The sequence below is a fragment of the Ranitomeya imitator genome, chromosome 7 (assembly GCF_032444005.1).
Source record: "Ranitomeya imitator isolate aRanImi1 chromosome 7, aRanImi1.pri, whole genome shotgun sequence".
Taxonomy (NCBI): domain Eukaryota; kingdom Metazoa; phylum Chordata; class Amphibia; order Anura; family Dendrobatidae; genus Ranitomeya; species Ranitomeya imitator.
This window is the reverse complement of record NC_091288.1, coordinates 23,116,764-23,144,517: the sequence shown is the minus strand read 5'-3', so window position 1 is coordinate 23,144,517 and position 27,754 is coordinate 23,116,764. Positions and strand designations below refer to the sequence as shown.

The 27,754-nt window shown below is 42.7% G+C and overlaps 1 protein-coding gene across 2 annotated transcripts in view; it reads left to right on the top strand.

The window, feature by feature from the left end:
• GTDC1 (glycosyltransferase like domain containing 1) overlaps positions 1-27,754 on the top strand; it is a 223,800-nt gene that overhangs the window by 127,552 nt on the left and 68,494 nt on the right. For both annotated transcript variants that reach the window (XM_069732883.1, XM_069732882.1), the window contains exon 5: positions 2,553-2,828. In XM_069732883.1, coding sequence (XP_069588984.1) covers positions 2,553-2,828 — 276 coding nt within the window. The remainder of the gene's footprint in view (positions 1-2,552; positions 2,829-27,754) is intronic.

Below are 27,754 nucleotides of genomic sequence, written 5' to 3'. Positions count from 1 at the left end.
TGCTCATTTTGATTTTCTACCCAGATAATTCTTCTCTTTTCCTTTAGAAACAGGAAGTCTCTTTTCTCTGCATGAGTCATCCTCCTCTTCAATTCCTGACTGAGCTTCTCCCTCTACTTTTGCGGGGAATCATGACTCATACAGGGACAATGGACCTCCTGTTTCTACATGGAGCTTAGAAGGATTCGGCTAGTCAGTTTTAATCACGTAATGTCTTTGACCCAATGGAAAAGAGAAGAATTATCTGAGTAGAAAGGCAAAATGAGCAATTGTAAGTACACAGTGCTATATAATATGATGATCACAATATATTAAGAGGATGAAAACTTTGATGGGAGGAGAAGGAGGAGGAGTGCTTCTTTATAGATAACGTCCTAAACCCAAAACCAACATACAACATATGCGCTGCCATCTTTATGGCGTGTCCATCGCCGATCATTGCAAAAAACTCAACTGACCCCATCATAAATCAGAAGGGTGCATTAGGTGTCGGGCGAAGTTTTGCGTCGTGGATTTTTTGTTTACCATGCGCAGACCCATAAAAAGGGTGTAAATAGTTCTGTTCTGTCCCCAGATCGCCCCCTCTACAGTAAAGTGCGAGCGCGCTCCCCGTCCACATTGTGTTGCTCGGTTTTTTGGAACGGCCGGATTTGAAACAATGTGCCACAGAGCGCGGAGTCTCCCCTCCTCATTCAGTGTAACACAAACCAGAGCCAGCATCGGAGCTTTAATGTGGTTTCTCTTATGTGAAAATGACATCAGTATCTTTCCATTTTCTTTTCTTTTTTTTTTTTTTTTTTACTATTTCTTTCCCTCCAAAAATGGTTCACAGATTCAATATTTGTGCCAGTCCAGGCAACGTGATCCTATGATAAATTAAAGGAGGTGTTGTATATAAACAGATATATAATAGCGGCGGGAGCCCTGCAAATCTCTGAAGGGAGCTTTCCACCATATTTATTATTGATGTACCCTACTGCAACTTTAACTTTTATTTAAAGGGGTGATCTGGTTTTAAAAAATGGTTATCAAATGCTATTTAGGTAATGCTGAATTAAAGGAATTGTCCAACCCTATGCTTACACATTAGACGGGCCTCCCGATAAGGATCCGGTATGTCCTATTTCAGATGACTGATCCTTTTGTTCTCAGTGAGATAAGCTGCCGCCAGAGGAGTCTGGCAGTGGCTCTCTGACACTTTGTAGTAGTTGGGAGGGATAGCTGCAGGATGAATGCCCCCGATCCATCGCTATCTACTGTGTATGCGCCCCTAATACTCACCTTACCAGTCCCCTGTCATTTCTTTGATGATGACTCCCTGATCCCCGCTCTGCTTCTCAGGCCCCAGATATGTCCTGTCAACACTACAAATGATTGGCTGCAGTGGTGAAATCAGTTGTATGGGGATTTCACCTACTCAGCTAGTGATTGGCTGCAGTGGTCACGTATCGACATGCCATGTCATTACTGAAGCCAGGCAACCCTAGCCTGATAGGTGACCAGGAAAGCTTTCGGCAGGGTGTGGTGGGATTTCTTACTTAAGTGTTATTCATTTTGTACCGGTTTTATAAAAAATGTTCTATGGTGGGATGATGCCTCCAACAAGGGGGCGAGTCCATCTATTAAAGCACAGAGTGGCTACGAAGAGCATTTTTTTTTGCTCTGGAGGACCTGACTGCCAATGAGACCCATATATCTCTCCCAAAAGTGGGCCCGTCATGGCTGTCTGCGGAAGACCCTAAGAGAATAAAAGGAATGGAGACGGGTTACGGGTTATCGGGATCGGTTGTAGTCCCAGTGGCCAGACCCCCAGCAATCAGGAAATTATCAGATAGAGAATAACTTCAAAACTTGTCACAAACCCTCTAAGCCTAACATCAGACTTGACTTGGAATTTTAGGTCTGACTGCTTTGGTCCACCATGTCTAACTCAACTTGTTTTTACCGGATAACCCATTTATCACCTATCCACAGAAAGGGCGATACATTATTGATCGATGGGGGTCCGGCCACTGGAACTCACGCAGATATATGAGTACTTTATCGCTATTAAAATAGAGCACTGTACATGCTCGACCACCACTCCATATATTCTCTGAGTACTGCCAAGTGCTGTCCATGGCTTTTTCCGACAGCTCCATAGAGATTGAATTGTGTCCACCATGTTCACTGACACACCAGCAGTCGGACCCCCATCAGTCTATAATTTATCATCTATCCTGTGGATAGGTGATAACTAGTTTTCGTCACACAACCCTCTAGAACCTGGTGGTCACAGTGACAAGCTACTCCTAATTGTCAGGACAGCTCTCAATAATTCAACTTCTCCATTTCAGAGTTTTTTGAAGGAAAGATTCAAGCATAGTTAATTTCGGTCAAATCAGATCAGCTTTTGGCACGATGGGTACTGTTCCTATCAGGGAAAGCTGCCCACTCCACGACGTGGATTTGCCCTGACAGATTCTCGTTAAGAATAATTTTCATTTGTTGGTTGTTGTTTGCCCATAATGAACCCTAACCCTAACGTCATTTTTTTTTTTTTGGTACTGTAGGTTCCTCCCAGAACACAAGAAGATCTCCATGGAGTGTCCGGTCCACCACAAAAAAGTGGACATCCATTCACAAAATGAGTGCGCAAAAGTTGCAGCTACCTTTTTTGGTGAAGTAGAAGAGCAGATGACCCAACCTTGGAAGGAATCCATTAATCTCATGATCCCACCAGAAGAAAGTCGTTGTGTAGATGACGGCCAAGTGATCTCAGAACCATCCACCTCCAATTTCTGCACCGAGTCTCCGAGGCCTCTGCATATTGTCTGGCCTCACAGATGGTAAGATATATATATATATATTTCTTTTCTTTGCAATGTGTGTGGACATATGTACATAAATATGTTTGAAGATTTATTTATATGTACAACTTTATGGAATAACAAAACCCACAATCTGTTTCTTTTTTTTTTTTTTTCATTATGGTTGTGCTCAGTGACTTTGTATCCGTCGGCTTTCGGCTTTGTCCTCCACATCCCCAGACGTAATCCTGATTTTCATGCTATATTTTATTTTACACCAATTTTTTATTTTTATTTTTGTTGTTGTAAAAACAGGAGGAATTGTGACACATAATCACTACAGAACATATACTTATAAACTTCAGCTAGCCCCGGAAAAATAAATTAGGATTTAAAGAGGTAAAATGTCCCGATAATCTTGCGGTATTGGGCACGAACATTTTAATCTAGTTTTTATTCCTCGCAGTTAGTTTAATCTGCATGTGGCCTGATTAGACTTCAATTCATCCACAGATTACGGCCTGTTTATTGCAGAGATGCTGAGCTGATCACTAGGTCACATTTACTGAGAGCAAATGTTTGCAGGTGAACTAATAAGTATACCACACCGACAGGGTAAATCGCCTTTACAAAGGATTTGACTTCCAGTGCATAAATTCCAGAAGCTCTTGCAGATCATCAGCAGCATCTGCTACCTAAAGGGATTTTCATCTCCCTTTCTAAATGTTCCAACATTAAATTTAGGGATTGCAAGTCGAATCTGCCTTTTTGGATTTGATTAATCAAGTTCACACGTCCGGGTAGACATTTTCTATTCACGTTTAAAGAGCCCTCCGTCACTCAGACACCGCTACATGTTGAGGCGCCACTGATTGCACTTGCTAAATCCCCCCCACCCGATCTAGGCGCTTACCCTTATAAAGGGCCCTGTGCTCAGTAACCCTTCCCGACCCCATCTGAGCCCAACCATCCCTTAGCCCATCCATCACAGGACTCCTTCCTTCTTCTGTGGAGTCCCAGGAAGAGACACTTTTTGAACTACACTTCCGATCAACTTTTAAAAGGGTTGTTCAGTTTTAGAAACCCGTTTTCATGCACCCAATTAGGGGATCATGAGTTATAAAAGTGGAGCCCACTTTCATTACTGGCATTCATTGCCTTGGAGAGCGGTTAGAAGCCTCTCTCACTCTGGAGGACCCACCAGTGATTTGAGTTGACTCTGTGTAATTATTAATTTCTCCAGTGGTGGCGCTACACGAAAATTGAACAGGCTGCAGTAGGGTCTTAGAATGGGGCAGTTTGCAATCAATAAGGGATGTCCAAAGAGGAAAACCCCATTAAACTATTAATCCCTTCTCGACATGCGCCATATATGTACCGCCCTGCGGGAACTGCATTCTTGTATAACGGCATACATAAACTTTGTGACGATCGCACGGGCTTACGCTGAGCGCCACCGTGATCAAATGCTGGTGTCAGCTATATATGAGAGCTGACAGCAACTCCCATGATCGGTGCCAGCACCATTCGTGGGCGTTTAACCCATCTGATGCCATTGTCAATAGTGACAGCGAAATTGATGGGCATCGCAGAGGGAGGGAGCTCCCTCTATTCTCCCATCGACACAACGCTTGTAAGCGCATTGTGACAATGATCTCCATGGTGACCCCAAGCCGAGAGATGGCCGTTGGGTCACCCAGGGACTGGGCCTGTAAGCTCCTGCTCAGAACAAGAGCTGACACACCTTCTCCCTGCCTGCAAGCCCCTGATTTTAGATCAGCAATCAGGGCACGAAAAGTTGATGTATCATACTTGGATAAGGTAAAAAAAGAAAAAAAAATAAGTTTTTAAAACTTGTTAAAATATTTAAAAAAAAATCACAAAATAAAGAACAAAAAAAATGAAAAAAATATTACGGTAATCCAATAAATACATTTATTTATGTAAAAACTAAAATAAACAAAGTACACATATTTGGTATTATAGCGTCTGGAACGACCCAACGTATGAAACTATCCCACTAATTAAACCTTTCAGTGAACACCGTCAAAAAAAAAAAAGAGAAAAGTGGCAAAAAAAACGATGGTTTTTCATAATACTGCTGAACAAAAAGTGGAATAAAACGCGATCAAAAAATCAAATGTAAATTAAAATGGCATAGGTGAAAACATCATCTTGTCCTGCAAAAAATAACCCGCCGTACAGCTCCATTAATGCAAAAATAAAAAAAGTTATAGCTCTCAGAATTCAGTGATGAAAAAACAATTTTTTTTTTCTGTAAAATAGTTTTTATTGTGTAAAAGGGCCAAAACATATAAATGTGGTATCACTGCGATGGTATTGACCCAAAGAATAAAGCAGTCCTATCAATTTTACCACATGCAAGAAACGGTAAACCATTCCAAAATTTTTGTTTTTTGTTTATTCCATCTGCCAATAATTGAAATAGAAATCAATCAAAAAAGCGGTTGTGTGACCGAAAATTGTACCAATAAAAACTTCAATTCGTTCTGCAAAAATTAGGCCCTCACAATAAGGGCTCATCTCCACTTGTGTGAGAAAAAAACGGTCCGATCTACGGACCGAAAAAACTGATGTAACGTCTGCGAGTGCCATGCGAGTGTCATGCGATTTTTTTTTATCGCAACATCCGTATGACATCCGTATTGCTGTCCGATTTTTACGCTCGGGTCTCCTTTGAAAAGCCGGTAATTCAGCGCAGAGTACAGTAAAATCACACTGACAGGTTAGATGAGAGTAGATATATACACATAGAATAGGTATATATACATATATATATGTCAGGGAGACACATATATATATATATATATATATATATATATATATATATATATATATATATATATATAATGCAGCGCTAGATAGCTTTAAAGCTGGTAATTCAATTACCGGCTTTTGCTTTCTCCTTCCTAAACCCGACATGATATGAGACATGGTTTACATACAGTAAACCATCTCATATCACCATTTTTTTTGCATATTCCACACTACTAATGTCAGTAGTGTGTATATGCAAAATTTGGACGTTCTAGCTATTATATTTAAGGGTTAAATGGCGGAAAAAATTGGCGTGGGCTCCCGCGCAATTTTCTCCGCCAGAGTAGTAAAGCCAGTGACTGGGGGCAGATATTAATAGCCTGGAGAGGGTCCACGGTTATTGCCCCCCCCCCCCTGGCTAAAAACCTCTGCCCCCAGCCACCCCAGAAAAGGCACATCTGGAAGATGCGCCTATTCTGGCACTTGGCCACTCTCTTCCCATTCCCGTGTAGCGGTGGGATATGGGGTAATGAAGGGTTAATGCCACCTTGCTATTGTAAGGTGACATTAAGCCTAATTAATAATGGAGAGGCGTCAATTATGACACCTATCCATTATTAATCCAATTGAATGAAACGGTTAAAAAAAACACACACACATTATTAAAAATTATTTTAATGAAATAAAAACAAAGGTTGTTGTAATATTTTATTTAACGCCCAATCCAATCACTGAAGACCCTCGTTCTGTAAAAGAAAAAACATAATAAACCAACAATATACTTACCTTCCGCAGATCTGTAAAGTCCAACGATGTAAATCCTTCTGAAGGGGTTAAAATATTTTGCAGCCAGGAGCTTTGCTAATGCCATGCTACTCCTCGCTGCAAAACCCCGGAGAATGAAGCTAAATATAGATCAATGAGCTATATTTAGCTTCATTTGCGGTGAGGCGCCCTCTGCTGGTTGTTCATAGATCGTGGGAACTTTCCTAGAAAACCTGGGAGCTTTCAAGGAAAGTTCCCACGATCTAGGAACAGCCAGCAGAGGGCGCCTCACCGCAAATGAAGCTAAATATAGCTCATTGATCTATATTTAGCTTCATTCTCTGGGGTTTTGCAGAAATGAGCAGCCTGCATTAGCGGAGCTCGTGTCTGCAAAATGTTTTAACCCCTTCAGATGGATTTACATCGTTGGACCTTACGGATCTGCGGAAGGTAAGTATATTGTTGGTTTATTATGTTTTTTCTTTTACAGAACGAGGGTCTTCAGTGATTGGATTGGGCGTTAAATAAAATATTACAACAACCTTTGTTTTTATTTCATTAAAATAATTTTTAATAATGTGTGTGTGTTTTTTTTAACCCTTTCATTCAATTGGATTAATAATGGATAGGTGTCATAATTGACGCCTCTCCATTATTAATTTGGCTTAATGTCACCTTACAATAGCAAGGTGGCATTAACCCTTCATTACCCCATATCCCACCGCTACACGGGAATGGGAAGAGAGTGGCCAAGTGCCAGAATAGGCGCATCTTCCAGATGTGCCTTTTCTGGGGTGGCTGGGGGCAGGTATTTTTAGCCAGGGGGGGCCAATAACCATGGACCCTCTCCAGGCTATTAATATCTGCCCTCAGTCACTGGCTTTACTACTCTGGCGGAGAAAATTGCGCGTGAGCCCACGCCAATTTTTTCCGCCATTTAACCCTTAAATATAATAGCTAGAACGCCCAAATTTTGCACATACACACTACTGACATTAGTAGTGTGGAATATGCAAAAAAAATTGTGATATGAGATGGTTTACTGTATGTAATCATGTCTCATATCATGTCGGGTTTAGGAAGGAGAAAGCAAAAGCCGGTAATTGAATTACCAGCTTTAAAGCTATCTAGCGCTGCATTAAATATAAATATATATATATAGGTGTCTCCCTGACATATATATATACAGTGGGGAAAAAAAGTATTTAGTCAGTCAGCAATAGTGCAAGTTCCACCACTTAAAAATATGAGAGGCGTCTGTAATTTACATCATAGGTAGACCTCAACTATGGGAGGCAAACTGAGAAAAAAAAATCCAGAAAATCACATTGTCTGTTTTTTTAACAATTTATTTGCATATTATGGTGGAAAATAAGTATTTGGTCAGAAACAAACAATAAGATTTCTGGCTCTCACAGACCTGTAACTTCTTCTTTAAGAGTCTCCTCTTTCCTCCACTCATTACCTGTAGTAATGGCACCTGTTTAAACTTGTTATCAGTATAAAAAGACACCTGTGCACACCCTCAAACAGTCTGACTCCAAACTCCACTATGGTGAAGACCAAAGAGCTGTCAAAGGACACCAGAAACAAAATTGTAGCCCTGCACCAGGCTGGGAAGACTGAATCTGCAGTAGCCAACCAGCTTGGAGTGAAGAAATCAACAGTGGGAGCAATAATTAGAAAATGGAAGACATACAAAACCACTGATAATCTCCCTCGATCTGGGGCTCCACGCAAAATCCCACCCCGCGGGGTCAGAATGATCACAAGAACGGTGAGCAAAAATCCCAGAACCACGCGGGGGGACCTAGTGAATGAACTGCAAAGAGCTGGGACCAATGTAACAAGGCCTACCATAAGTAACACACTACGCCACCATGGACTCAGATCCTGCAGTGCCAGACGTGTCCCACTGCTTAAGCCAGTACATGTCCGGGCCCGTCTGAAGTTTGCTAGAGAGCATTTGGATGATCCAGAGGAGTTTTGGGAGAATGTCCTATGGTCTGATGAAACCAAACTGGAACTGTTTGGTAGAAACACAACTTGTCGTGTTTGGAGGAAAAAGAATACTGAGCTGCATCCATCAAACACCATACCTACTGTAAAGCATGGTGGTGGAAACATCATGCTTTGGGGCTGTTTCTCTGCAAAGGGGCCAGGACGACTGATCCGGGTACATGAAAGAATGAATGGGGCCATGTATTGTGAGATTTTGAGTGCAAACCTCCTTCCATCAGCAAGGGCATTGAAGATGAAACGTGGCTGGGTCTTTCAACATGACAATGATCCAAAGCACACCGCCAGGGCAACGAAGGAGTGGCTTCGTAAGAAGCATTTCAAGGTCCTGGAGTGGCCTAGCCAGTCTCCAGATCTCAACCCTATAGAAAACCTTTGGAGGGAGTTGAAAGTCTGTGTTGCCAAGCGAAAAGCCAAAAACATCACTGCTCTAGAGGAGATCTGCATGGAGGAATGGGCCAACATACCAACAACCGTGTGTGGCAACCTTGTGAAGACTTACAGAAAACGTTTGACCTCTGTCATTGCCAACAAAGAATATATTACAAAGTATTGAGATGAAATTTTGTTTCTGACCAAATACTTATTTTCCACCACAATATGCAAATAAATTGTTAAAAAAACAGACAATGTGATTTTCTGGATTTTTTTTTCTCAGTTTGTCTCCCATAGTTGAGGTCTACCTATGATGTAAATTACAGACGCCTCTCATCTTTTTAAGTGGTGGAACTTGCACTATTGCTGACTGACTAAATACTTTTTTGCCCCACTGTATGTATATATACCTATTCTATGTGTATATATCTACTCTCATCTAACCTGTCAGTGTGATTTACTGTACTCTGCGCTGAATTGCCGGCTTTTCTAAGGACACGGGTGCGTAAAAATCAGACAGCACTCGCATGGTGCGAGTGCTGTGCGTTTTTTTTCTCGCACCCATTGACTTGCATTGGCGAGTCTCGTCCGAGAATCTCAGCAATACGCAGCATGCTGCGATTTTTTTTCTCAGCCGACACAGATTTTTCTCAGTCAGATTTCGGCTGGGAAAAAAATCGCTAATGGAATGTCACCTATTGAAAAACATTGGTCCGAGTGCAATCCGATTTTTTATCGGATTGCACTCGTCCGTTTTTCTCACAAGTGGAGATGAGCCCTAACTCTGTCGGCAAAAATATAGAAAAATATTAATACCTATCAAAATATGTCAATGAAAAAATAGTGTCTTTTTGTGTGACAGCTTCCAAACATAAAAAATTATATAAAACTGGTATCACTGTAATCACACCGACCCGAAGAATAAAGTCGTCTAATCTCTTATACCGCATGAGGAACGGCGTAAAAAATAAATGGCACCTAGTCTTCACTTGCTGTTGATTTTTTTCATTCTGCCTCACAAAAATTGCAGTAAGGCTCGGCGTACATTTATCCTGCGCTCTACACTGAGCGTAACACTGGGGTTTCCATGTAAATCTCTGAAATGTAAAATCTGGGTTAAATCAAAAATCTTGTGGTAAAAATGTAATTATTTTTTCTTCACCACCCAATGGTGTAAGGTTCTGTGACACACCCGTGGTGTCAATATGATCGCTGCACCCCTAGATGAATTCATTGAGAGGTGTAGTTTGTAAAATGGGGTCACTTATAAGGGATTCTGCTGTTCTGGCACCTCAGGGGCTCTGCCAATGTGACATGGCACCCGCAAACCATAACAGTAAAATGTGTTACAATATGGCGCTCCTTCGCTTTGAAGCTTTGGGCCACTTGTGGGAGGTTTCCACTCTTTAGGCACATCAGGGGCTCTGTGAAGATGGCATGGCGTCCGCTATCTACTTCAGCCAATTTTTCACTCCAAAAGTCAATCGGCGCTCCTTCCCTTCTGAGCCCTGCCATGCGCCTATGCAGTAGTTTGTCCCCACATATGGGGTATCGGCGTCCTCAGGAGATATTGCACAACAAAATTTGAGGTCCATTTTCTCCTGTTATCCTTGTGAAAGCAAAATAATCGGGGCAAAAGTAAATTTTTTGTAAAAAAAAAAAAAAAATGTTATTTCCTTCCACATTGCATTAATTCTTGTGAAGCACTTGAAGGGTTAATAAACTTCTTGAATGTGCTTATGAGGACTTTATTAAATAGACCCTCAAAGTCACTTCAAATGTGATGTGGTCCCTAAAAAAAAAATGGTTTTGTAAATTTTGTTGGAAAAAAATGAGAAATTGCTGATCAACTTTTAACTCCTCTAACTTCCTAACAAAAAGAAATTATGTTTCAAAAATTATGCTGATATTAGAAATGTTATTTATTAACTATTTTGTGTGACATAAGTCTTTGGTTTAAGGGCATAAATGAAAAGTTTGAAAATTGAGACATTTTATGCCAAATTTCTGATATTTTCACAAATAAATGCAAGTCGTATCCTACAAATTTTACTGCTATAATGAAGTACGATATGTGATGAGAAAACAGTTCACAATCACTAGGATCCGTTAAAGCGTTCCAGAGTTATCACCCTATAAAGTGACACTGGTCAGAATTAAAATAAAATGGCCTGGTCAGGAAGGTGAAAACAGGCTTCAGGTTGAAGGGGTTAAATGCAATGTACGTGTTCACACAGAAGTTTTTTTTATTGTTCAATTTCCTTCTAAATGAAAAGTTAAGTAACTTTCTAAATAGTATTTTAAAATGTTTCTACCACTTTGTTGATGCAGAGCGCCTGTAAGCATTTTATCTATAGCTACATTTGTTACAAATCCAACAGCGCTTCTGCTCCTGCTTCTGACCTCTTTCCGTTCTCACTGTCTTCTCTTTTCTCAGTGTTATAGATAGCAGCTGGAGATAGTTGCACTCAAATCTCCACAGTGTACAGAGAGTGGGAAGTATGTATAGACTCAGGGAGGGCAGAGGAAATAGACTGTACAAAAAGAATACTGTAGTTGAAGAGGAAATAAGTGAAGGATAGAAGCTGTGCTCACAAATAAGCTAATGAAGACGGCAGCATCGTTGATACACAAAGAACTCTTATCTAGGAGATACTACTGGGAGAGAGAGTGGACACTTCATGTCCAGCCTGTATTAATAGGAGAGACGCAAATAGCACATCATCAATCCCATATTACTGGGAAGGACACACACAGACCTCACATCCAGCCTATATTACTGGGAGAGACACACCGACCTCACATCCAGCCTATATTACTGGGAAACACACAGACCTCACATCCAGCCTATATTACTGGGAGACACACAGACCTCACAAACAGCCTATATTACTGGGAGAGACACACAGACCTCACATCCAGCCTACATTACCGGGATAAACATACAGACCTTACATCCAGCCTATATTACTGGGAGAGACACACAGACCTCACATCCAGCCTGTATTACTGGGAAGGACTCACAGATCTCACATCCAGCCTATATTACTGGGAAGGACACACAGATCTCACATCCAGTCTATATTACTGGGAGAGACACACAGACCTCACATCCAGCCTATATTACTGGGAGAGGCACACAGACCTCATATCCAGCCTATATTACTGGGAGAGACACACAGACCTCACATCCAGCCTATATTACTGGGAGAGACACACAGACCTCACATCCAGCCTGTATTACTGGGAGACACACAGACCTCACATCCAGCCTATATTACTGGGAGACACACAGACCTCACATCCAGCCTATATTACCAGGATAAACACACAGACCTCTGTTGTGAATTCTGTGGCTGAATTCACTCCTGTGGTCACAAGTGGTACTGCAGCTTCTGAGCTTCCTCCCTCAGGTGTTCTGGTGAGCTCGTTAACTGCTTCATTACTTAACTCCGCCTGATGCTGCTATCCTTGCTCCTTGTCAATGTTTCAGTGTTGGATCTGAGGTTCTCCTGATTGTTCCTGTGACCTGCTGCTCTGTATAGCTAAGTGCTTTTTGTTTTTTTGTTGCTTTTTTTCTGTCCAGCTTGTCTTTTTTTGCTGGAAGCTCTGAGACGCAAAGGGTGTACCGCCGTGCCGTTAGTTCGGCACGGTGGGTTGTTTTTTTTGCCCCCTTTGCGTGGTTTTGCTTTAGGGTTTTTTGTAGACTGCAAAGTTCGTTTTACTGTCCTCGCTCTGTCCTAGAATATCGGGCCCCACTTTGCTGAATCTATTTCATCCCTACGTTTTGTCTTTTCATCTTACTCACAGTCATTATATGTGGGGGGCTGCCTTTTCCTTTGGGGAATTTCTCTGGGGCAAGTCAGGCCTATTTTTCTATCTTCAGGCTAGCTAGTTTCTTAGGCTGTGCCGAGTTGCCTAGGTAGTTGTTAGGCGCAATCCACAGCCGCTTTTAGTTGTGTTTAGGATAGGATCAGGTGTGCAGTCTACAGAGTTTCCACGTCTCAGAGCTCGTTCTTGTATTTTTGGGTATTTGTCAGATCACTGTGTGCGCTCTGATCGCTAAGCACACTGTGTTTCTGGATTGCCTTCATAACACCTGTCATTAGCAAACATAACAGTACAAGGAGCCCAACTAATGATTCTCAATAGAGGGAAAGAAAAAGTTCTGACATCATTTTTTTTTTTTTTCTGCTCTGTGTTCACTTTTTTTTTCCCCCTAGACATTTGGGTGATTCTGGACACAGGTGTGGACATGGATATTCAGGGTCTGTGCTCTTCAATGGATAATCTCGTTATAAATGTACAAAAGATTCATGATACTATAGATCAGAAATCTATGTTAGAACCAAGAATTCCTATTCCTGATTTGTTTTTTGGAGATAGAACTAAGTTTCAAAAATAATTGTAAGCTATTTCTGGCCTTGAAACCTCATTCTTCTGGTAATCCTATTCAACAGGTTTTGATTATTATTTCTTTTTTGCGCGGCGACCCTCAAGACTGGGCATTTTCTCTTGCGCCAGGAGACCCTGCATTGAGTAGTGTTGATGCGTTTTTCCTGGCGCTCGGATTGCTGTACGATGAGCCTAATTCAGTGGATCAGGCTGAGAAAAATTTGCTGGCTTTGTGCCAGGGTCAGGATGATATAGAAGTATATTGTCAGAAATTTAGGAAATGGTCAGTACTCACTCAGTGGAATGAATCTGCGCTGGCAGCTTTGTTCAGAAAGGGTCTCTCTGAGGCTCTTAAGGATGTCATGGTGGGATTTCCTATGCCTACTGGTTTGAATGAGTCTTTGTCTTTGGCCATTCAGATCAGTCGACGCTTGCGCGAGCGTAAATCTGTGCACCATTTGGCGGTACTGCCTGAGGTTAAACCTGAGCCTATGCAGTGCGATAGGACTATGACTAGAGTTGAACGGCAGGAATACAGACGTCTGAATGGTCTGTGTTTCTACTGTGGTGATTCCACTCATGCTATTTCTGATTGTCCTAAGCGCACTAGGCGGTCCGCTAGGTCTGCCGTCATTGGTACTGTACAGTCCAAATTCCTTCTGTCCATTACCTTGATATGCTCTTTGTCGTCGTTTTCTGTCATGGCGTTTGTGGATTCGGGCGCTGCCCTGAATCTGATGGATTTGGATTATGCTAAACGTTGTGGGTTTTTCTTGGAGCCTTTGCGGTGTCCTATTCCATTGAGAGGAATTGATGCTACACCTTTGGCCAAGAATAAACCTCAATACTGGGCCCAGCTGACCATGTGCATGGCTCCTGCACATCAGGAAGTTATTCGCTTTCTGGTGTTGCATAATCTGCATGATGTGGTCGTGTTGGGGTTGCCTTGGCTACAAACCCATAATCCAGTATTGGATTGGAATTCCATGTCGGTATCCAGCTGGGGTTGTCAGGGGGTACATGGTGATGTTCCATTTTTGTCGATTTCGTCATCCACCCCTTCTGAGGTCCCAGAGTTCTTGTCTGATTATCAGGATGTATTTGAAGAGCCCAAGTCCGATGCCCTACCTCCGCATAGGGATTGTGATTGTGCTATCAATTTGATTCCTGGTAGTAAATTCCCTAAAGGTCGATTATTTAATTTATCCGTGCCCGAACACGCCGCTATGCGCAGTTATGTGAAGGAATCCCTGGAGAAGGGACATATTCGCCCATCGTCATCACCACTGGGAGCAGGGTTCTTCTTTGTAGCCAAGAAGGATGGTTCGCTGAGACCGTGTATTGATTACCGCCTTCTTAATAAGATCACTGTTAAATTTCAGTATCCCTTGCCATTGTTATCTGACTTGTTTGCTCGGATTAAGGGGGCTAGTTGGTTCACTAAGATAGATCTTCGTGGTGCGTATAATCTGGTGAGAATCAGGCAAGGAGATGAATGGAAAACTGCATTTAATACGCCCGAGGGTCATTTTGAGTATCTAGTGATGCCGTTCGGACTTGCCAATGCTCCATCTGTGTTTCAGTCTTTTATGCATGACATCTTCCGTGAGTATCTGGATAAATTCCTGATTGTTTACTTGGATGACATTTTGATCTTCTCAGATGATTGGGAGTCTCATGTGAAGCAGGTCAGAATGGTTTTTCAGGTCCTGCGTGCTAACTCTTTGTTTGTGAAGGGATCAAAGTGTCTCTTCGGTGTGCAGAAAGTTTCATTTTTGGGGTTCATCTTTACCCCTTCTACTATCGAGATGGATCCAGTTAAGGTCCAAGCCATCCAGGATTGGATTCAGCCGACATCTCTGAAAAGTCTGCAAAAGTTCCTGGGCTTTGCTAATTTTTATCGTCGCTTCATCTGTAATTTTTCTAGCATTGCCAAACCATTGACCGATTTGACCAAGAAGGGTGCTGATTTGGTTAATTGGTCTTCTGCTGCTGTGGAAGCTTTTCAGGAGTTGAAGCGTCGTTTTTGTTCTGCCCCTGTGTTGTGTCAGCCAGATGTTTCTCTTCCGTTCCAGGTCGAGGTTGATGCTTCTGAGATTGGAGCAGGGGCGGTTTTGTCACAGAGAGGTTCTGATTGCTCAGTGATGAAACCATGTGCTTTCTTTTCCAGGAAGTTTTCGCCCGCTGAGCGTAATTATGATGTGGGCAATCGAGAGTTGCTGGCCATGAAGTGGGCATTCGAGGAGTGGCGTCATTGGCTTGAAGGAGCTAAGCATCGCGTGGTGGTATTGACTGATCATAAGAACTTGACTTATCTCGAGTCTGCCAAGCGCTTGAATCCTAGACAGGCCCGTTGGTCGTTATTTTTTGCCCGCTTCGACTTTGTGATTTCGTACCTTCCGGGCTCTAAAAATGTGAAGGCGGATGCTCTGTCTAGGAGTTTTGTGCCCGACTCTCCGGGTTTATCTGAGCCAGCGGGTATCCTCAAGGAAGGAGTCATTGTGTCTGCCATCTCCCCTGATTTGCGGCGGGTGCTGCAAAAATTTCAGGCGAATAAACCTGATCGTTGTCCAGCAGAGAAACTGTTCGTCCCTGATAGGTGGACTAATAAACTTATCTCTGAACTTCATTGTTCGGTGTTGGCTGGTCATCCTGGAATCTTTGGTACCAGAGAGTTAGTGGCTAGATCCTTCTGGTGGCCATCTCTGTCACGGGATGTACATACTTTTGTGCAGTCCTGTGGGATTTGTGCTAGGGCTAAGCCCTGCTGTTCTCGTGCCAGTGGGTTGCTTTTGCCCTTGCCGGTCCCAAAGAGGCCTTGGACACATATTTCGATGGATTTCATTTCTGACCTTCCCGTTTCTCAAAAGATGTCAGTCATTTGGGTGGTCTGTGATCGCTTTTCTAAAATGGTCCATCTGGTGCCCTTGGCTAAATTGCCTTCCTCCTCTGATTTGGTACCTTTGTTCTTTCAGCATGTGGTTCGGTTGCATGGCATTCCTGAGAATATTGTTTCTGACAGAGGTTCCCAGTTTGTTTCAAGGTTTTGGCGAGCCTTTTGTGGTAGGATGGGCATTGACCTATCCTTTTCCTCGGCTTTCCATCCTCAGACTAATGGCCAGACCGAACGAACCAATCAGACCTTGGAAACATATCTGAGATGTTTTGTTTCTGCAGACCAGGATGATTGGGTGTCCTTTTTGCCGTTGGCTGAGTTCGCCCTTAATAATCGGGCCAGCTCGGCTACCTTGGTTTCTCCATTTTTTTGCAATTCTGGGTTCCATCCTCGTTTCTCTTCAGGACAGGTTGAGTCTTCGGACTGTCCTGGTGTGGATTCTGTGGTGGATAGGTTGCAGCAGATCTGGACTCAGGTAGTGGACAATTTGATCTTGTCCCAGGAGAAAGCTCAACTTTTCGCTAATCGCAGACGCCGTGTGGGTCCCCGACTTCGTGTTGGGGATCTGGTTTGGTTATCTTCTCGTCATATTCCTATGAAGGTTTCCTCTCCTAAATTTAAACCTCGTTTTATTGGTCCGTATAGGATTTCTGAGGTTCTCAATCCTGTGTCTTTTCGTTTGACCCTCCCAGACTCCTTTTCCATACATAATGTATTCCATAGGTCGTTGTTGCGGAGATACGTGGCACCTATGGTTCCATCTGTTGAGCCTCCTGCCCCGGTTTTGGTGGAGGGGGAATTGGAGTATATTGTGGAGAAGATTTTGGATTCTCGTGTTTCTAGACGGAAACTCCAGTATCTGGTTAAATGGAAGGGTTATGCTCAGGAAGATAATTCCTGGGTTTTTGCCTCTGATGTTCATGCTTCCGATCTTGTTCGTGCCTTTCATGCGGCTCATCCTGGTCGGCCTGGGGGCTCTGGTGAGGGTTCGGTGACCCCTCCTCAAGGGGGGGGTACTGTTGTGAATTCTGTGGCTGAATTCACTCCTGTGGTCACAAGTGGTACTGCAGCTTCTGAGCTTCCTCCCTCAGGTGTTCTGGTGAGCTCGTTAACTGCTTCATTACTTAACTCCGCCTGATGCTGCTATCCTTGCTCCTTGTCAATGTTTCAGTGTTGGATCTGAGCTTCTCCTGATTGTTCCTGTGACCTGCTGCTCTGTATAGCTAAGTGCTTTTTGTTTTTTTGTTGCTTTTTTTCTGTCCAGCTTGTCTTTTTTTGCTGGAAGCTCTGAGACGCAAAGGGTGTACCGCCGTGCCGTTAGTTCGGCACGGTGGGTTTTTTTTGCCCCCTTTGCGTGGTTTTGCTTTAGGGTTTTTTGTAGACTGCAAAGTTCGCTTTACTGTCCTCGCTCTGTCCTAGAATATCGGGCCCCACTTTGCTGAATCTATTTCATCCCTACGTTTTGTCTTTTCATCTTACTCACAGTCATTATATGTGGGGGGCTGCCTTTTCCTTTGGGGAATTTCTCTGGGGCAAGTCAGGCCTATTTTTCTATCTTCAGGCTAGCTAGTTTCTTAGGCTGTGCCGAGTTGCCTAGGTAGTTGTTAGGCGCAATCCACAGCCGCTTTTAGTTGTGTTTAGGATAGGATCAGGTGTGCAGTCTACAGAGTTTCCACGTCTCAGAGCTCGTTCTTGTATTTTTGGGTATTTGTCAGATCACTGTGTGCGCTCTGATCGCTAAGCACACTGTGTTTCTGGATTGCCTTCATAACACCTGTCATTAGCAAACATAACAGACCTCACATCCAGCCTACATTACTGGGAGAGACACACAGACCTCATATCCAGCCTGTATTACTGGGAGAGACACACAGACCTCACATCCAGCCTATATTACTGGGAAGGACACACAGATCTCACATCCAGCCTATATTACTGGGAAGGACACACAGATCTCACATCCAGCCTATATTACTGGGAAGGACACACAGATCTCACATCCAGCCTATATTACTGGGAAGGACACACAGACCTCACATCCAGGCTATATTATTGGGAGACACACAAACTTCAACTGCGGCCTAAATTATTAGGAAAGCACACATACAGACATTACATCCAGCCTGTATTACTGGGAGAAGCACACAAACCTCACATCCAGCCTGTATTACTTTTAGAGAAACTCACAAATGAGAAAAACTTGACACAGACTGCAAAGTGTATTTCAGGTAGTCTGAAATGAAGATTGCAGACAGTATGCCAGTACAATTTTGTTAAATTGACTAGGGATTTCCATTTTATACAGGGTGGAGCGCGGTAATTTGCTGATTTGGGAATGAAATAAAACAATTATGATCATTAGAAAAATTTATTTTATATTTTAATTATACTGAACAGTAATGGAATTTTTAAATTACATGGTATTAAATAGTGTATCTGGCAAATGTCGACCTTCGCTATCCACACACTGCTGCATACGTTTTCTGAAGTTTTCATGAACTCTAACAAGCATGTAAGCCGGCTGAAAATAATCCTGTATCATAGACAAGTACCGTTCGGAGTTCACAGTTATGGCACGACCATTATTCTGAAAAAAGTAAGGACCAATGATGCCTACTCGTGATATGGCGCACCACACAGTGACGCGGTCCGAATGCAGAGGTCTCTCGTGAACTTCTCTGGGGTTTGTTTCACTCCAGTAACGCATATTTTGTTTGTTTACACACCCACTGAGGTGAAAATGTGCCTCATCAGAAAAAAACACAATTGCGTCACGGGGTATCGTTGCTAACATGTCTTAACAAGAGGTCCGCCGTGTCAAATAGTCCCATGCTGACAAATGTTGGACCACGCACATTTTATACGGGTGAAAATTCAGTTCATCATGAAGAATCCGGTGGAGAGAACGTCTTGAAATGCCAAGAGCAAATGATTGCTTCCGAGCAGAGCGTTTCGGAGATTGCAGTACTGCTGCTCTAACTCTCTCGATGTTTTGTGGTGTTGTAATCCTTCTCTCCGGTCCCCTTTGTACACATGACACATTCCCTGCTGTTCTGAATGCATTCACCCAATTTACAATTGATTGCCGTCCAGGAACACGTCCGCGTGGAGGAACAGCGAATTGTAAACGAAAAGCACGCTGCACTGCAATGTTCGAGTGGGCATTTGAAAAATACGCTTCAACACAAAATGACCTCTCCTCACGTGTCCACTGCATGATGGCAACTGAAAGGCAGAGGAATACAAATCTCCCATCAGCCACTGTAAGCCACATCCACTCTCCCCTCTCTTCGACCGACAGTGCCGCCACAGCATGCAGTGCAAAAAAGCAAATTACCGCGCTCCACCCTGTATATGTAAAATTAGATTTTTTCCGTTACTTTTCAGTATAACTTTTACTCTAACCAATACTTTTTTTTTACCTCTTATTACAATATCACTTATGCACTGCAAAGTTTCTTCCATTTTGTGCTCAGACATGTGCCCTCCTGGTGTTATCAATGTAATAGAGTAACAGGTCTATAACTGATCGCCATTACTAGATTCTACATTGCTGTGAATTTTTCTTATTACCAGACCCGTTAAATATGAAAATCTTACAGATGCTTTAAAGAGCAATTGTCATTTCCAAAAACTTTTGACATGTCATAAGTTCTGGTTGGTGAAGTCTTTGTGTACTGCTGAGACATAACCATTCCCTAAAAAATAGGGCAGAACTGTTTAGCCGGCCACTGCCTTATTTGCTCTTTATTCCTCCTTTCCGTTCTATCTTCAGATTCGGAAGCGAGGAGTCGGCCGGGCACTTCTGCCTCTTAGTTTTATTTGATTTGATGGGGTCTCAGTACCCGGACCCCATTAAAACCTAAGTGATAGTTACTTGGACTTCTTGTGCAGAGACCCAACCAGGATTCCTGAAAAGAGTACACACTTCATGTAAATTACAGCGCCTATAGGGCTAATGTACACAGTGATTGCACCAGCGGAATAGTGAGTGCAGCTCTGGGGTATAATACAGGATGTAACTCAGGATCAGTAATGTAATGTATGTACACAGTGGCTGCACCAGCAGAATAGTGAGTGCAGCTCTGGGGTATAATACAGGATGTAACTCAGGATCAGTAATGTATGAACACAGCGACTGCTCCAGCAGAATAGTGAGTGCAGCTCTGGAGTATAATACAGGATGTAACTCAGGATCAGTAATGTAATGTATGTACACAGTGACTGCACCAGCAGAATAGTGAGTACAGCTCTGGAGTGTAATACAGGAGGTAACTCAGGATCAGTAATGTAATGTATGTACACAGTGACTGCACCAGCAGAATAGTGAGTGCAGCTCTGGGGTATAATACAGGAGGTAACTCAAGATCAGTAATGTAATGTATGTACACAGTGACTGCACCAGCTGAATAGTGAGTGCAGCTCTGGAGTATAATACAGGATGTAACTCAGGATCAGTAATGTAATGTATGTACACAGTGACTACACCAGCAGAATAGTGAGTGCAGCTCTGGGGTAGAATACTGGATGTAACTCAGGATCAGTAATGTAATGTATGTACACAGTGGCTGCACCAGCAGAATAGTGAGTGCAGCTCTGGGGTATAATACAGGATGTAACTCAGGATCAGTAATGTAATGTATGTACACAGTGACTGCACCAGCAGAATAGTGAGCGCAGCTCTGGGGTATAATACAGGATGTGACTCAGGATCAGTAATGTAATGTATGTACACAGTGACTGCACCAGCAGAATAGTGAGTGCAGCTCTGGAGTATAAGGCTAGGGTCACATTGCGTTAGGGCAATCCGTTTAGCGCTAGCGGATTGCGCTAACGCAATGTTTTTAAGGGGCCGCATTTTGGGGTCGCGTGAACGTCCCCGCTCTCGCAGATCCCCGATCTGCGAGAGCGGGGAACGGACCTTGGGCGCGCCGCGGACGCTGCAAGCAGGGTCCGAGGCGCGCTGCAAAAGACCGGCACATCGCTAGCGCGTGCCGAAAAGGACACGCGCTAGCAATGCGCTGGTTATATTGCGGGCTATGGGAGCGCTAACGGGCGTGTTGAATGGCGTTAATTTCGCCGTGCAACGCTGTCCGTTAGCGCTCACACTAAAACGCAATGTGACCCTAGCCAGGATATTACTGTTGGACACATACATGATCAATGTACAGATTTTTTTTTTTTTAGGACAAAAGTCAAAATGAAAACTGTGGCAGAACACGTAACTATCTTTTCGATCTGTCTGTTCAGGTGAAAGCAGCTTATGAAAGGTTAATTATTTGGGAGTCTTAGTTAGTAATTTGCATGAAGCATAACAAATCTGATTGTTGACAATGAGCGGCCTGACATTGACATCCATCGCACGGCCCATCAGTGTACAGATATTTTCCTTCTTTTTAGTTAATTATTGAAGAAGGAGATGATTTAGGGGGGGGGGGGATGGGTAGAAAACGATAAATAAAATAAAAAGCTGGCTCAGCACAAGCCAATGCCAAAATGCAAAGCAACACATCCATCCTTTAGGGTAATATACTAGAACGGTGCAAAGTTAGTCGCCGCCATGGCAGGCGCACAAGCAGCATTAGGGCTAATTTTGAAAATCTAGCGTGCAGTCAATTTTACCGACGCCTGGGGACATACAAGGTAGGAGCTGACAAGAGAACTCATTTTGTTTAGGTTATTTAGTGCTATGCATCATCCGTGGGCTCATCCGTGACAACGGCGGCGATATAAAGCACAATATTATCACACACTAAAAATTTATGTTGACATTAGATATTTGTTCAATATGTCAGCAGTATTACTTTCATAATCAAAAGAGTGCGGGAAGAGGAGAAGCGCGCGGCTCCGGCTGCTCCTCGCTCGCAGAGATCTATCTTTTTAATAACGCTCTATAAGGTTAATATAGTTTACCTTCGAGAGTATACAATGAAAACAAGCAGGGTTAGCAGGAAAAATGACAGAATCCATCCACCCGAGCTGTTTGTTTGCCATTACCTACGTGAACCGTGTCGGGTTTTTTTTTCGTGGCCCGGCATCTGATAGCTATTTGTTGTACGGAGAACGCGGCATTAAAAAAAAAAAAAAATAGAAAAAAAAAAAATCAAACTCTTAATACTATTGTGTGCCCATAACCATCTGTCACTGCTAGCCTGGAGATGAGGGAAGATTACCAGGAATAAACACGAGGCTGCAGAGCATTGGTAAAGCCTCGAGGCAAGAAACTCTTGTGGGGACATCAAAGACATTCTAATTCTGAGGCAGTCAAGGATTACAGTGTGTAACCTGTGCTGACAACAGATAAATGAGCGACAATATTGTGCCAGAACGGCTGGCTCCTGCGCCCAGCCCGTCCCACCATCACCACGATTTTTTATCTCCGCCGATGGACTCTACTTGGGATCATTTTAAGATAATAAAAAAAAAAAATAATAATAATAATTTTTTTTTATTTTTTTATTTTATTTTTTTTCCCCCCTCTCGGAGCTTGCCAAGACATTTAGAAGCTAGCAGGGGTAGCAATCAGTTTCTTTTAAAAATTCAACCCATTTAGAATCCGCACACAGCAAGGTTCTTTCGACAAGTATCCGGAGACTATGCAAATACGAAGGATTTGAACTTCTGCCCTTTTAATGTTAGGATGCTTTGTGATCTGATTTATGGAAATGCGGCTGGTGGAAATATCGTTTACATTTTTTTGTTGTTGTTAATTGATGAATATAAATGACAAAATAAAAAGATTCCGGCGCAAGAGAAAAGGAGGGAGGAAGGGATGGAGGGGGAGAGGAAGCGTCCTGTGTTGTCTTACGCGCTGTGACTTATTGGTTTGATTAGAGCGGGAGGAAGAGAAGGACGATCGTCTGGACACCGTAGGGGGAGAAAAAAAGTGGGTGGAAAAGTTGTCAAACTTTTGAAACAAGTGTCAAAGTGGTAAAATAATAGGAAAAGGTAAATGCAGGAGGGCAAGTGAAAGATGAGGGGCCTTGAAACTTGCAGCAGATGTGCAACATAGAAGTAAAGGTAGCACGATGGCTCAGTGGGTAGCAATGTTGGCCTATACTTATGAGATTTGCTGGTCTGCATACCTTCACTAGGGGTCCTTGTCATTACAGGGGCCTTATACACAATATTAATCTTTTTTTTCACAAGTATAGTCCCTTGATGATGCCTCAATATGGAGTTTGAAACGCGTTAGCAAGGATATTATTTTTCTGTATTAGATATACAGTACAGACCAAAAGTTTGGACACACCTCATTTAAAGATTTTTCAGTATTTTCATGACTATGAAAATTGTACATTCACACTGAAGGCATCAAAACTATGAATTAACATGTGGAATTATATACTAAACAAAAAAGTGTGAAACAACTGAAATTATGTCTTATATTCTAGGTTCTTCACAGTAGTCACCTTTTGCTTTGATGACTGCTTTGCACACTCTTGGCATTTTGTTGATGAGCTTCAAGAGGTAGTCACCGGGAATGGTGTTCCAACAATCTTGGAGGAGTTCCCAGAGTTGTTTAGCACTTGTTGGTCCTTTTGCCTTCACTCTGCGGTCCAGCTCACCCCAAACGTTCTCGATTGGGTTCAGGTCTGGTGACTGTGGAGGTCAGGTCATCTAGCATACTACCCCATCACTCTCCTTCTTGGTCAAATAGCCCTTACACAGCCTGGTGGTGTGTTTTGGGGTCTTTGTCTTGTTGAAAAATAAATGATGGTCCAACTAAACGCAAACCGGATGGAATAGCAGGCCACTTCAAGATGCTGTGGTAGCCATGCTGGTTCAGTATGCCTTCAATTTTGAATAAATCCCTAATAGGGTCACCAGCAAAGCCCCCCCACACCATCACACCTCCTCCTCCATGCTTCACGGTGGGAACCAGGCATGTAGAGTCCATCTGTTCACCTTTTCTGCATCGCACAAAGACACGGTGGTTGGAACCAAAGATCTCAAATTTAGACTCATCAGACCAAAGCACAGATTTCCACTGGTCTAATGTCCATTCCTTGTGTTCTTTAGCCCAAACAAGTCTCTTCTGCTTGTTGCCTGTCCTTAGCAGTGGTTTCCTAGCAGCTATTTTACCATGAAGGCCTGCTGCACAAAGTCTCCTCTTAACAGTTGTTGTAGAGATGTGTCTGCTGCTAGAACTCTGTGTGGCATTGACCTGGTCTCTAATCTGAGCTGCTGTTAACCTGCGATTTCTGAGGCTGGTGACTGGGATAAACTTCTCCTCAGAAGCAGAGGTGACTCTTGGTCTTCCTTTCCTGAGGTAGTTCTCATGTGAGTCAGTTTCTTTGTAGCGCTTGATGGCTTTTGCTACTGCACTTGGGGACACTTTCAAAGTTTTCCCAATTTTTTGGACTGACTGACCTTCATTTCTTAAAGTAATGATGGCCACTCGTTTTTCTTTACTTAGCTGCTTTTTTTCTTGCCATAATACAAATTCTAATAGTCTATTCAGTAGGACTATCAGCTGTGTATCCACCAGACTTCTGCACAACACAACTGATGGTCCCAACCCCATTTATAAGGCAAGAAATCCCACTTATTAAACCTGACAGGGCACACCTGTGAAGTGAAAACCATTCCCGGTGACTACCTCTTGAAGCTCATGAAGAGAAGGTGGCTACTTTGAAGAACCTAGAATATAAGACATATTTTCAGTTGTTTCACACTTTTTTGTTAAGTATATAATTCCACATGTGCTAATTCATAGTTTTGATTCCTTCAGTGTGAACGTACAATTTTCATAGTCATGAAAATACCGAAAAATCTTTAAATGAGAAGGTGTGTCCAAACTTTTGGTCTGTACTGTAGGTTACACTTGGGTACTGCCATTGTCAGGGCTGGAGCCATGGCACAGGTCATAACAGGAGATCTTAGTGAAAGAAAACTATTCTTCTTGATCATGCTCCTGCTTCCCTGTTGGCATACTTTCATTGCATCAATCGGGTGAGATTGAACCTTCTGTTCTGCACTGGTCATTTTGGGCACTTTATTATCTTATATGGTTTCTTTTTTATTGGAATTTTTGTGTTGCACCTATGTCAATAGAGCATAGCTCTTTTTATCTTTATTACTATTAAAAGTTAGGTTTTATTTGCAGATTTGTGTTCTTTCCTTGCTTATGGTTAGCACTGTTGCCTTCCAGCGCTGGGGTCCTGGGTTCAAATCCCACCAAGAACAACATCTACAAGGAATTGGTATATTCTCGCCGTGTTCGCCTGGGTTTCCTCCGGGTTCTCCAGGTTTCATCCCAACACTCCAAAGACATCCTGATAGGGTATGTTGATTGTGAGCCCCAATGGGGACAGCGATGATGATGTCTGAATTAGTGGCGCTAGACAAGCAAGCATAATAAATAATTAATAAATGTAGTTGCACCCAAATAACAACTGAAAGAGGTGCTGATGTGGGTGGCACCTTCTATGATAATGAAAAATTAAGCCCCTCTGTGAGTCTCCTTAATGTTCCTGGAGGTTTCACAAATGTCTTCATCTTCTTGCGCTATAGACTGATGAGTAAAAAGACCGCTTTAACACGTTTTTTGTGCGGCGTATAAATCCTTGTGAGTCCTGCTTTCATCCAGTTTGCTCTCAGGTGAGGTTACAAGGTGAATGAGCTTCCTGCTGTCTATTACGGTACTTGGTGTTCATGGCTCAAAATGAATGGTTCATTCTTAAAGACCTCTCTTAAATTCACCGTTTTTATCATCGCTTACTTTTTTCCATTCTTGCCCTTTCCTAGTCCATTTCCTTTTCTTTCTTCTCACGTCCTTTCCTTTCCTTACTTCTTCCTTCATAATATCTATTATCCATGCCTTGTTGATCTCTGAAACATCTAGTAGTAGACTGTGTCTGATTGTCCGCCTCCGGTAGGCGTACACTCCCGAAAACGATGCACTGCAGAGCGCACGTTCGCTCTGTCGGCACCATCTCATAGTCTATGGCCCATCGGCAAATCCCATTTTTTCTCGGTGGGTAGGGGGGTAGGTTGAGACATATACCCCCTATGTGGACACCGAGCATGTAACTAAACGCAATTTGATACTGGTAATCTGTCGCTGGTTGTCTGAGGCATCCCTCCATCTTCACTCTTAATAGGGTTTTCACTAGTGATGAGCAAATATACACGTTACTCGAGATTTCCATAGCACGCTCGTGTGTCCTCCGAGTATTTTTTAGTGCTCGGAGATTTAGTTTTCATCGCCGCAACTGAATGATTTACAGCTGTTAGCCAGGCTGAGTACATGTGGGGGTTGCCTGGTTGCTAGGGAATCCACACATGTAATCAAGCAGGCTAATAGCTATAAATCATTCAGCTGCGGCGATGAAAACTAAATCTCCGAGCACTAAAAATAATACTCTGAGGAACCCCGAGCGTGCTCGGGAAATATCGAGTAACGAGTATATTCGCTCATCACTAGTTTTCACCTCTGGATTTTTTCTTACTTAAATGAACGTATTTGGGGCTAAAATTGATATTTGTAACTCGAATTCGTTAAAAATTTTAAAATTTGGCACCTGTTTGTCCTTTACATATATATATATTTTGTTTTCCTACACATTCAACTTTACATAGTAACATAGTTAGTAAGGCCGAAAAAAGACATTTGTCCATCCAGTTCAGCCTATATTCCATCATAATAAATCCCCAGATCTACGTCCTTCTACAGAACCTCATAACTGTATGATACAATATTGTTCTGCTCCAGGAAGACATCCAGGCCTCTCTTGAACCCCTCGACTGAGTTCGCCATCACCACCTCCTCAGGCAAGCAATTCCAGATTCTCACTGCCCTAACAGTAAAGAATCCTCTTCTATGTTGGTGGAAAAACCTTCTCTCCTCCAGACGCAAAGAATGCCCCCTTGTGCCCGTCACCTTCCTTAGTATAAACAGATCCTCAGCGAGATATTTGTATTGTCCCCTTATATACTTATACATGGTTATTAGATCGCCCCTCAGTCGTCTTTTTTCTAGACTAAATAATCCTAATTTCGCTAATCTATCTGGGTATTGTAGTTCTCCCATCCCCTTTATTAATTTTGTTGCCCTCCTTTGTACTCTCTCTAGTTCCATTATATCCTTCCTGAGCACCGGTGCCCAAAACTGGACACAGTACTCCATGTGCGGTCTAACTAGGGATTTGTACAGAGGCAGTATAATGCTCTCATCATGTGTATCCAGACCTCTTTTAATGCACCCCATGATCCTGTTTGCCTTGGCAGCTGCTGCCTGGCACTGGCTGCTCCAGGTAAGTTTATCATTAACTAGGATCCCCAAGTCCTTCTCCCTGTCAGATTTACCCAGTGGTTTCCCATTCAGTGTGTAATGGTGATATTGATTCCTTCTTCCCATGTGTATAACCTTACATTTATCATTGTTAAACCTCATCTGCCACCTTTCAGCCCAAGTTTCCAACTTATCCAGATCCATCTGTAGCAGAATACTATCTTCTCTTGTATTAACTGCTTTACATAGTTTTGTATCATCTGCAAATATCGATATTTTACTGTGTAAACCTTCTACCAGATCATTAATGAATATGTTGAAGAGAACAGGTCCCAATACTGACCCCTGCGGTACCCCACTGGTCACAGCGACCCAGTTAGAGACTATACCATTTATAACCACCCTCTGCTTTCTATCACTAAGCCAGTTACTAACCCATTTACACACATTTTCCCCCAGACCAAGCATTCTCATTTTGTGTACCAACCTCTTGTGCGGCAC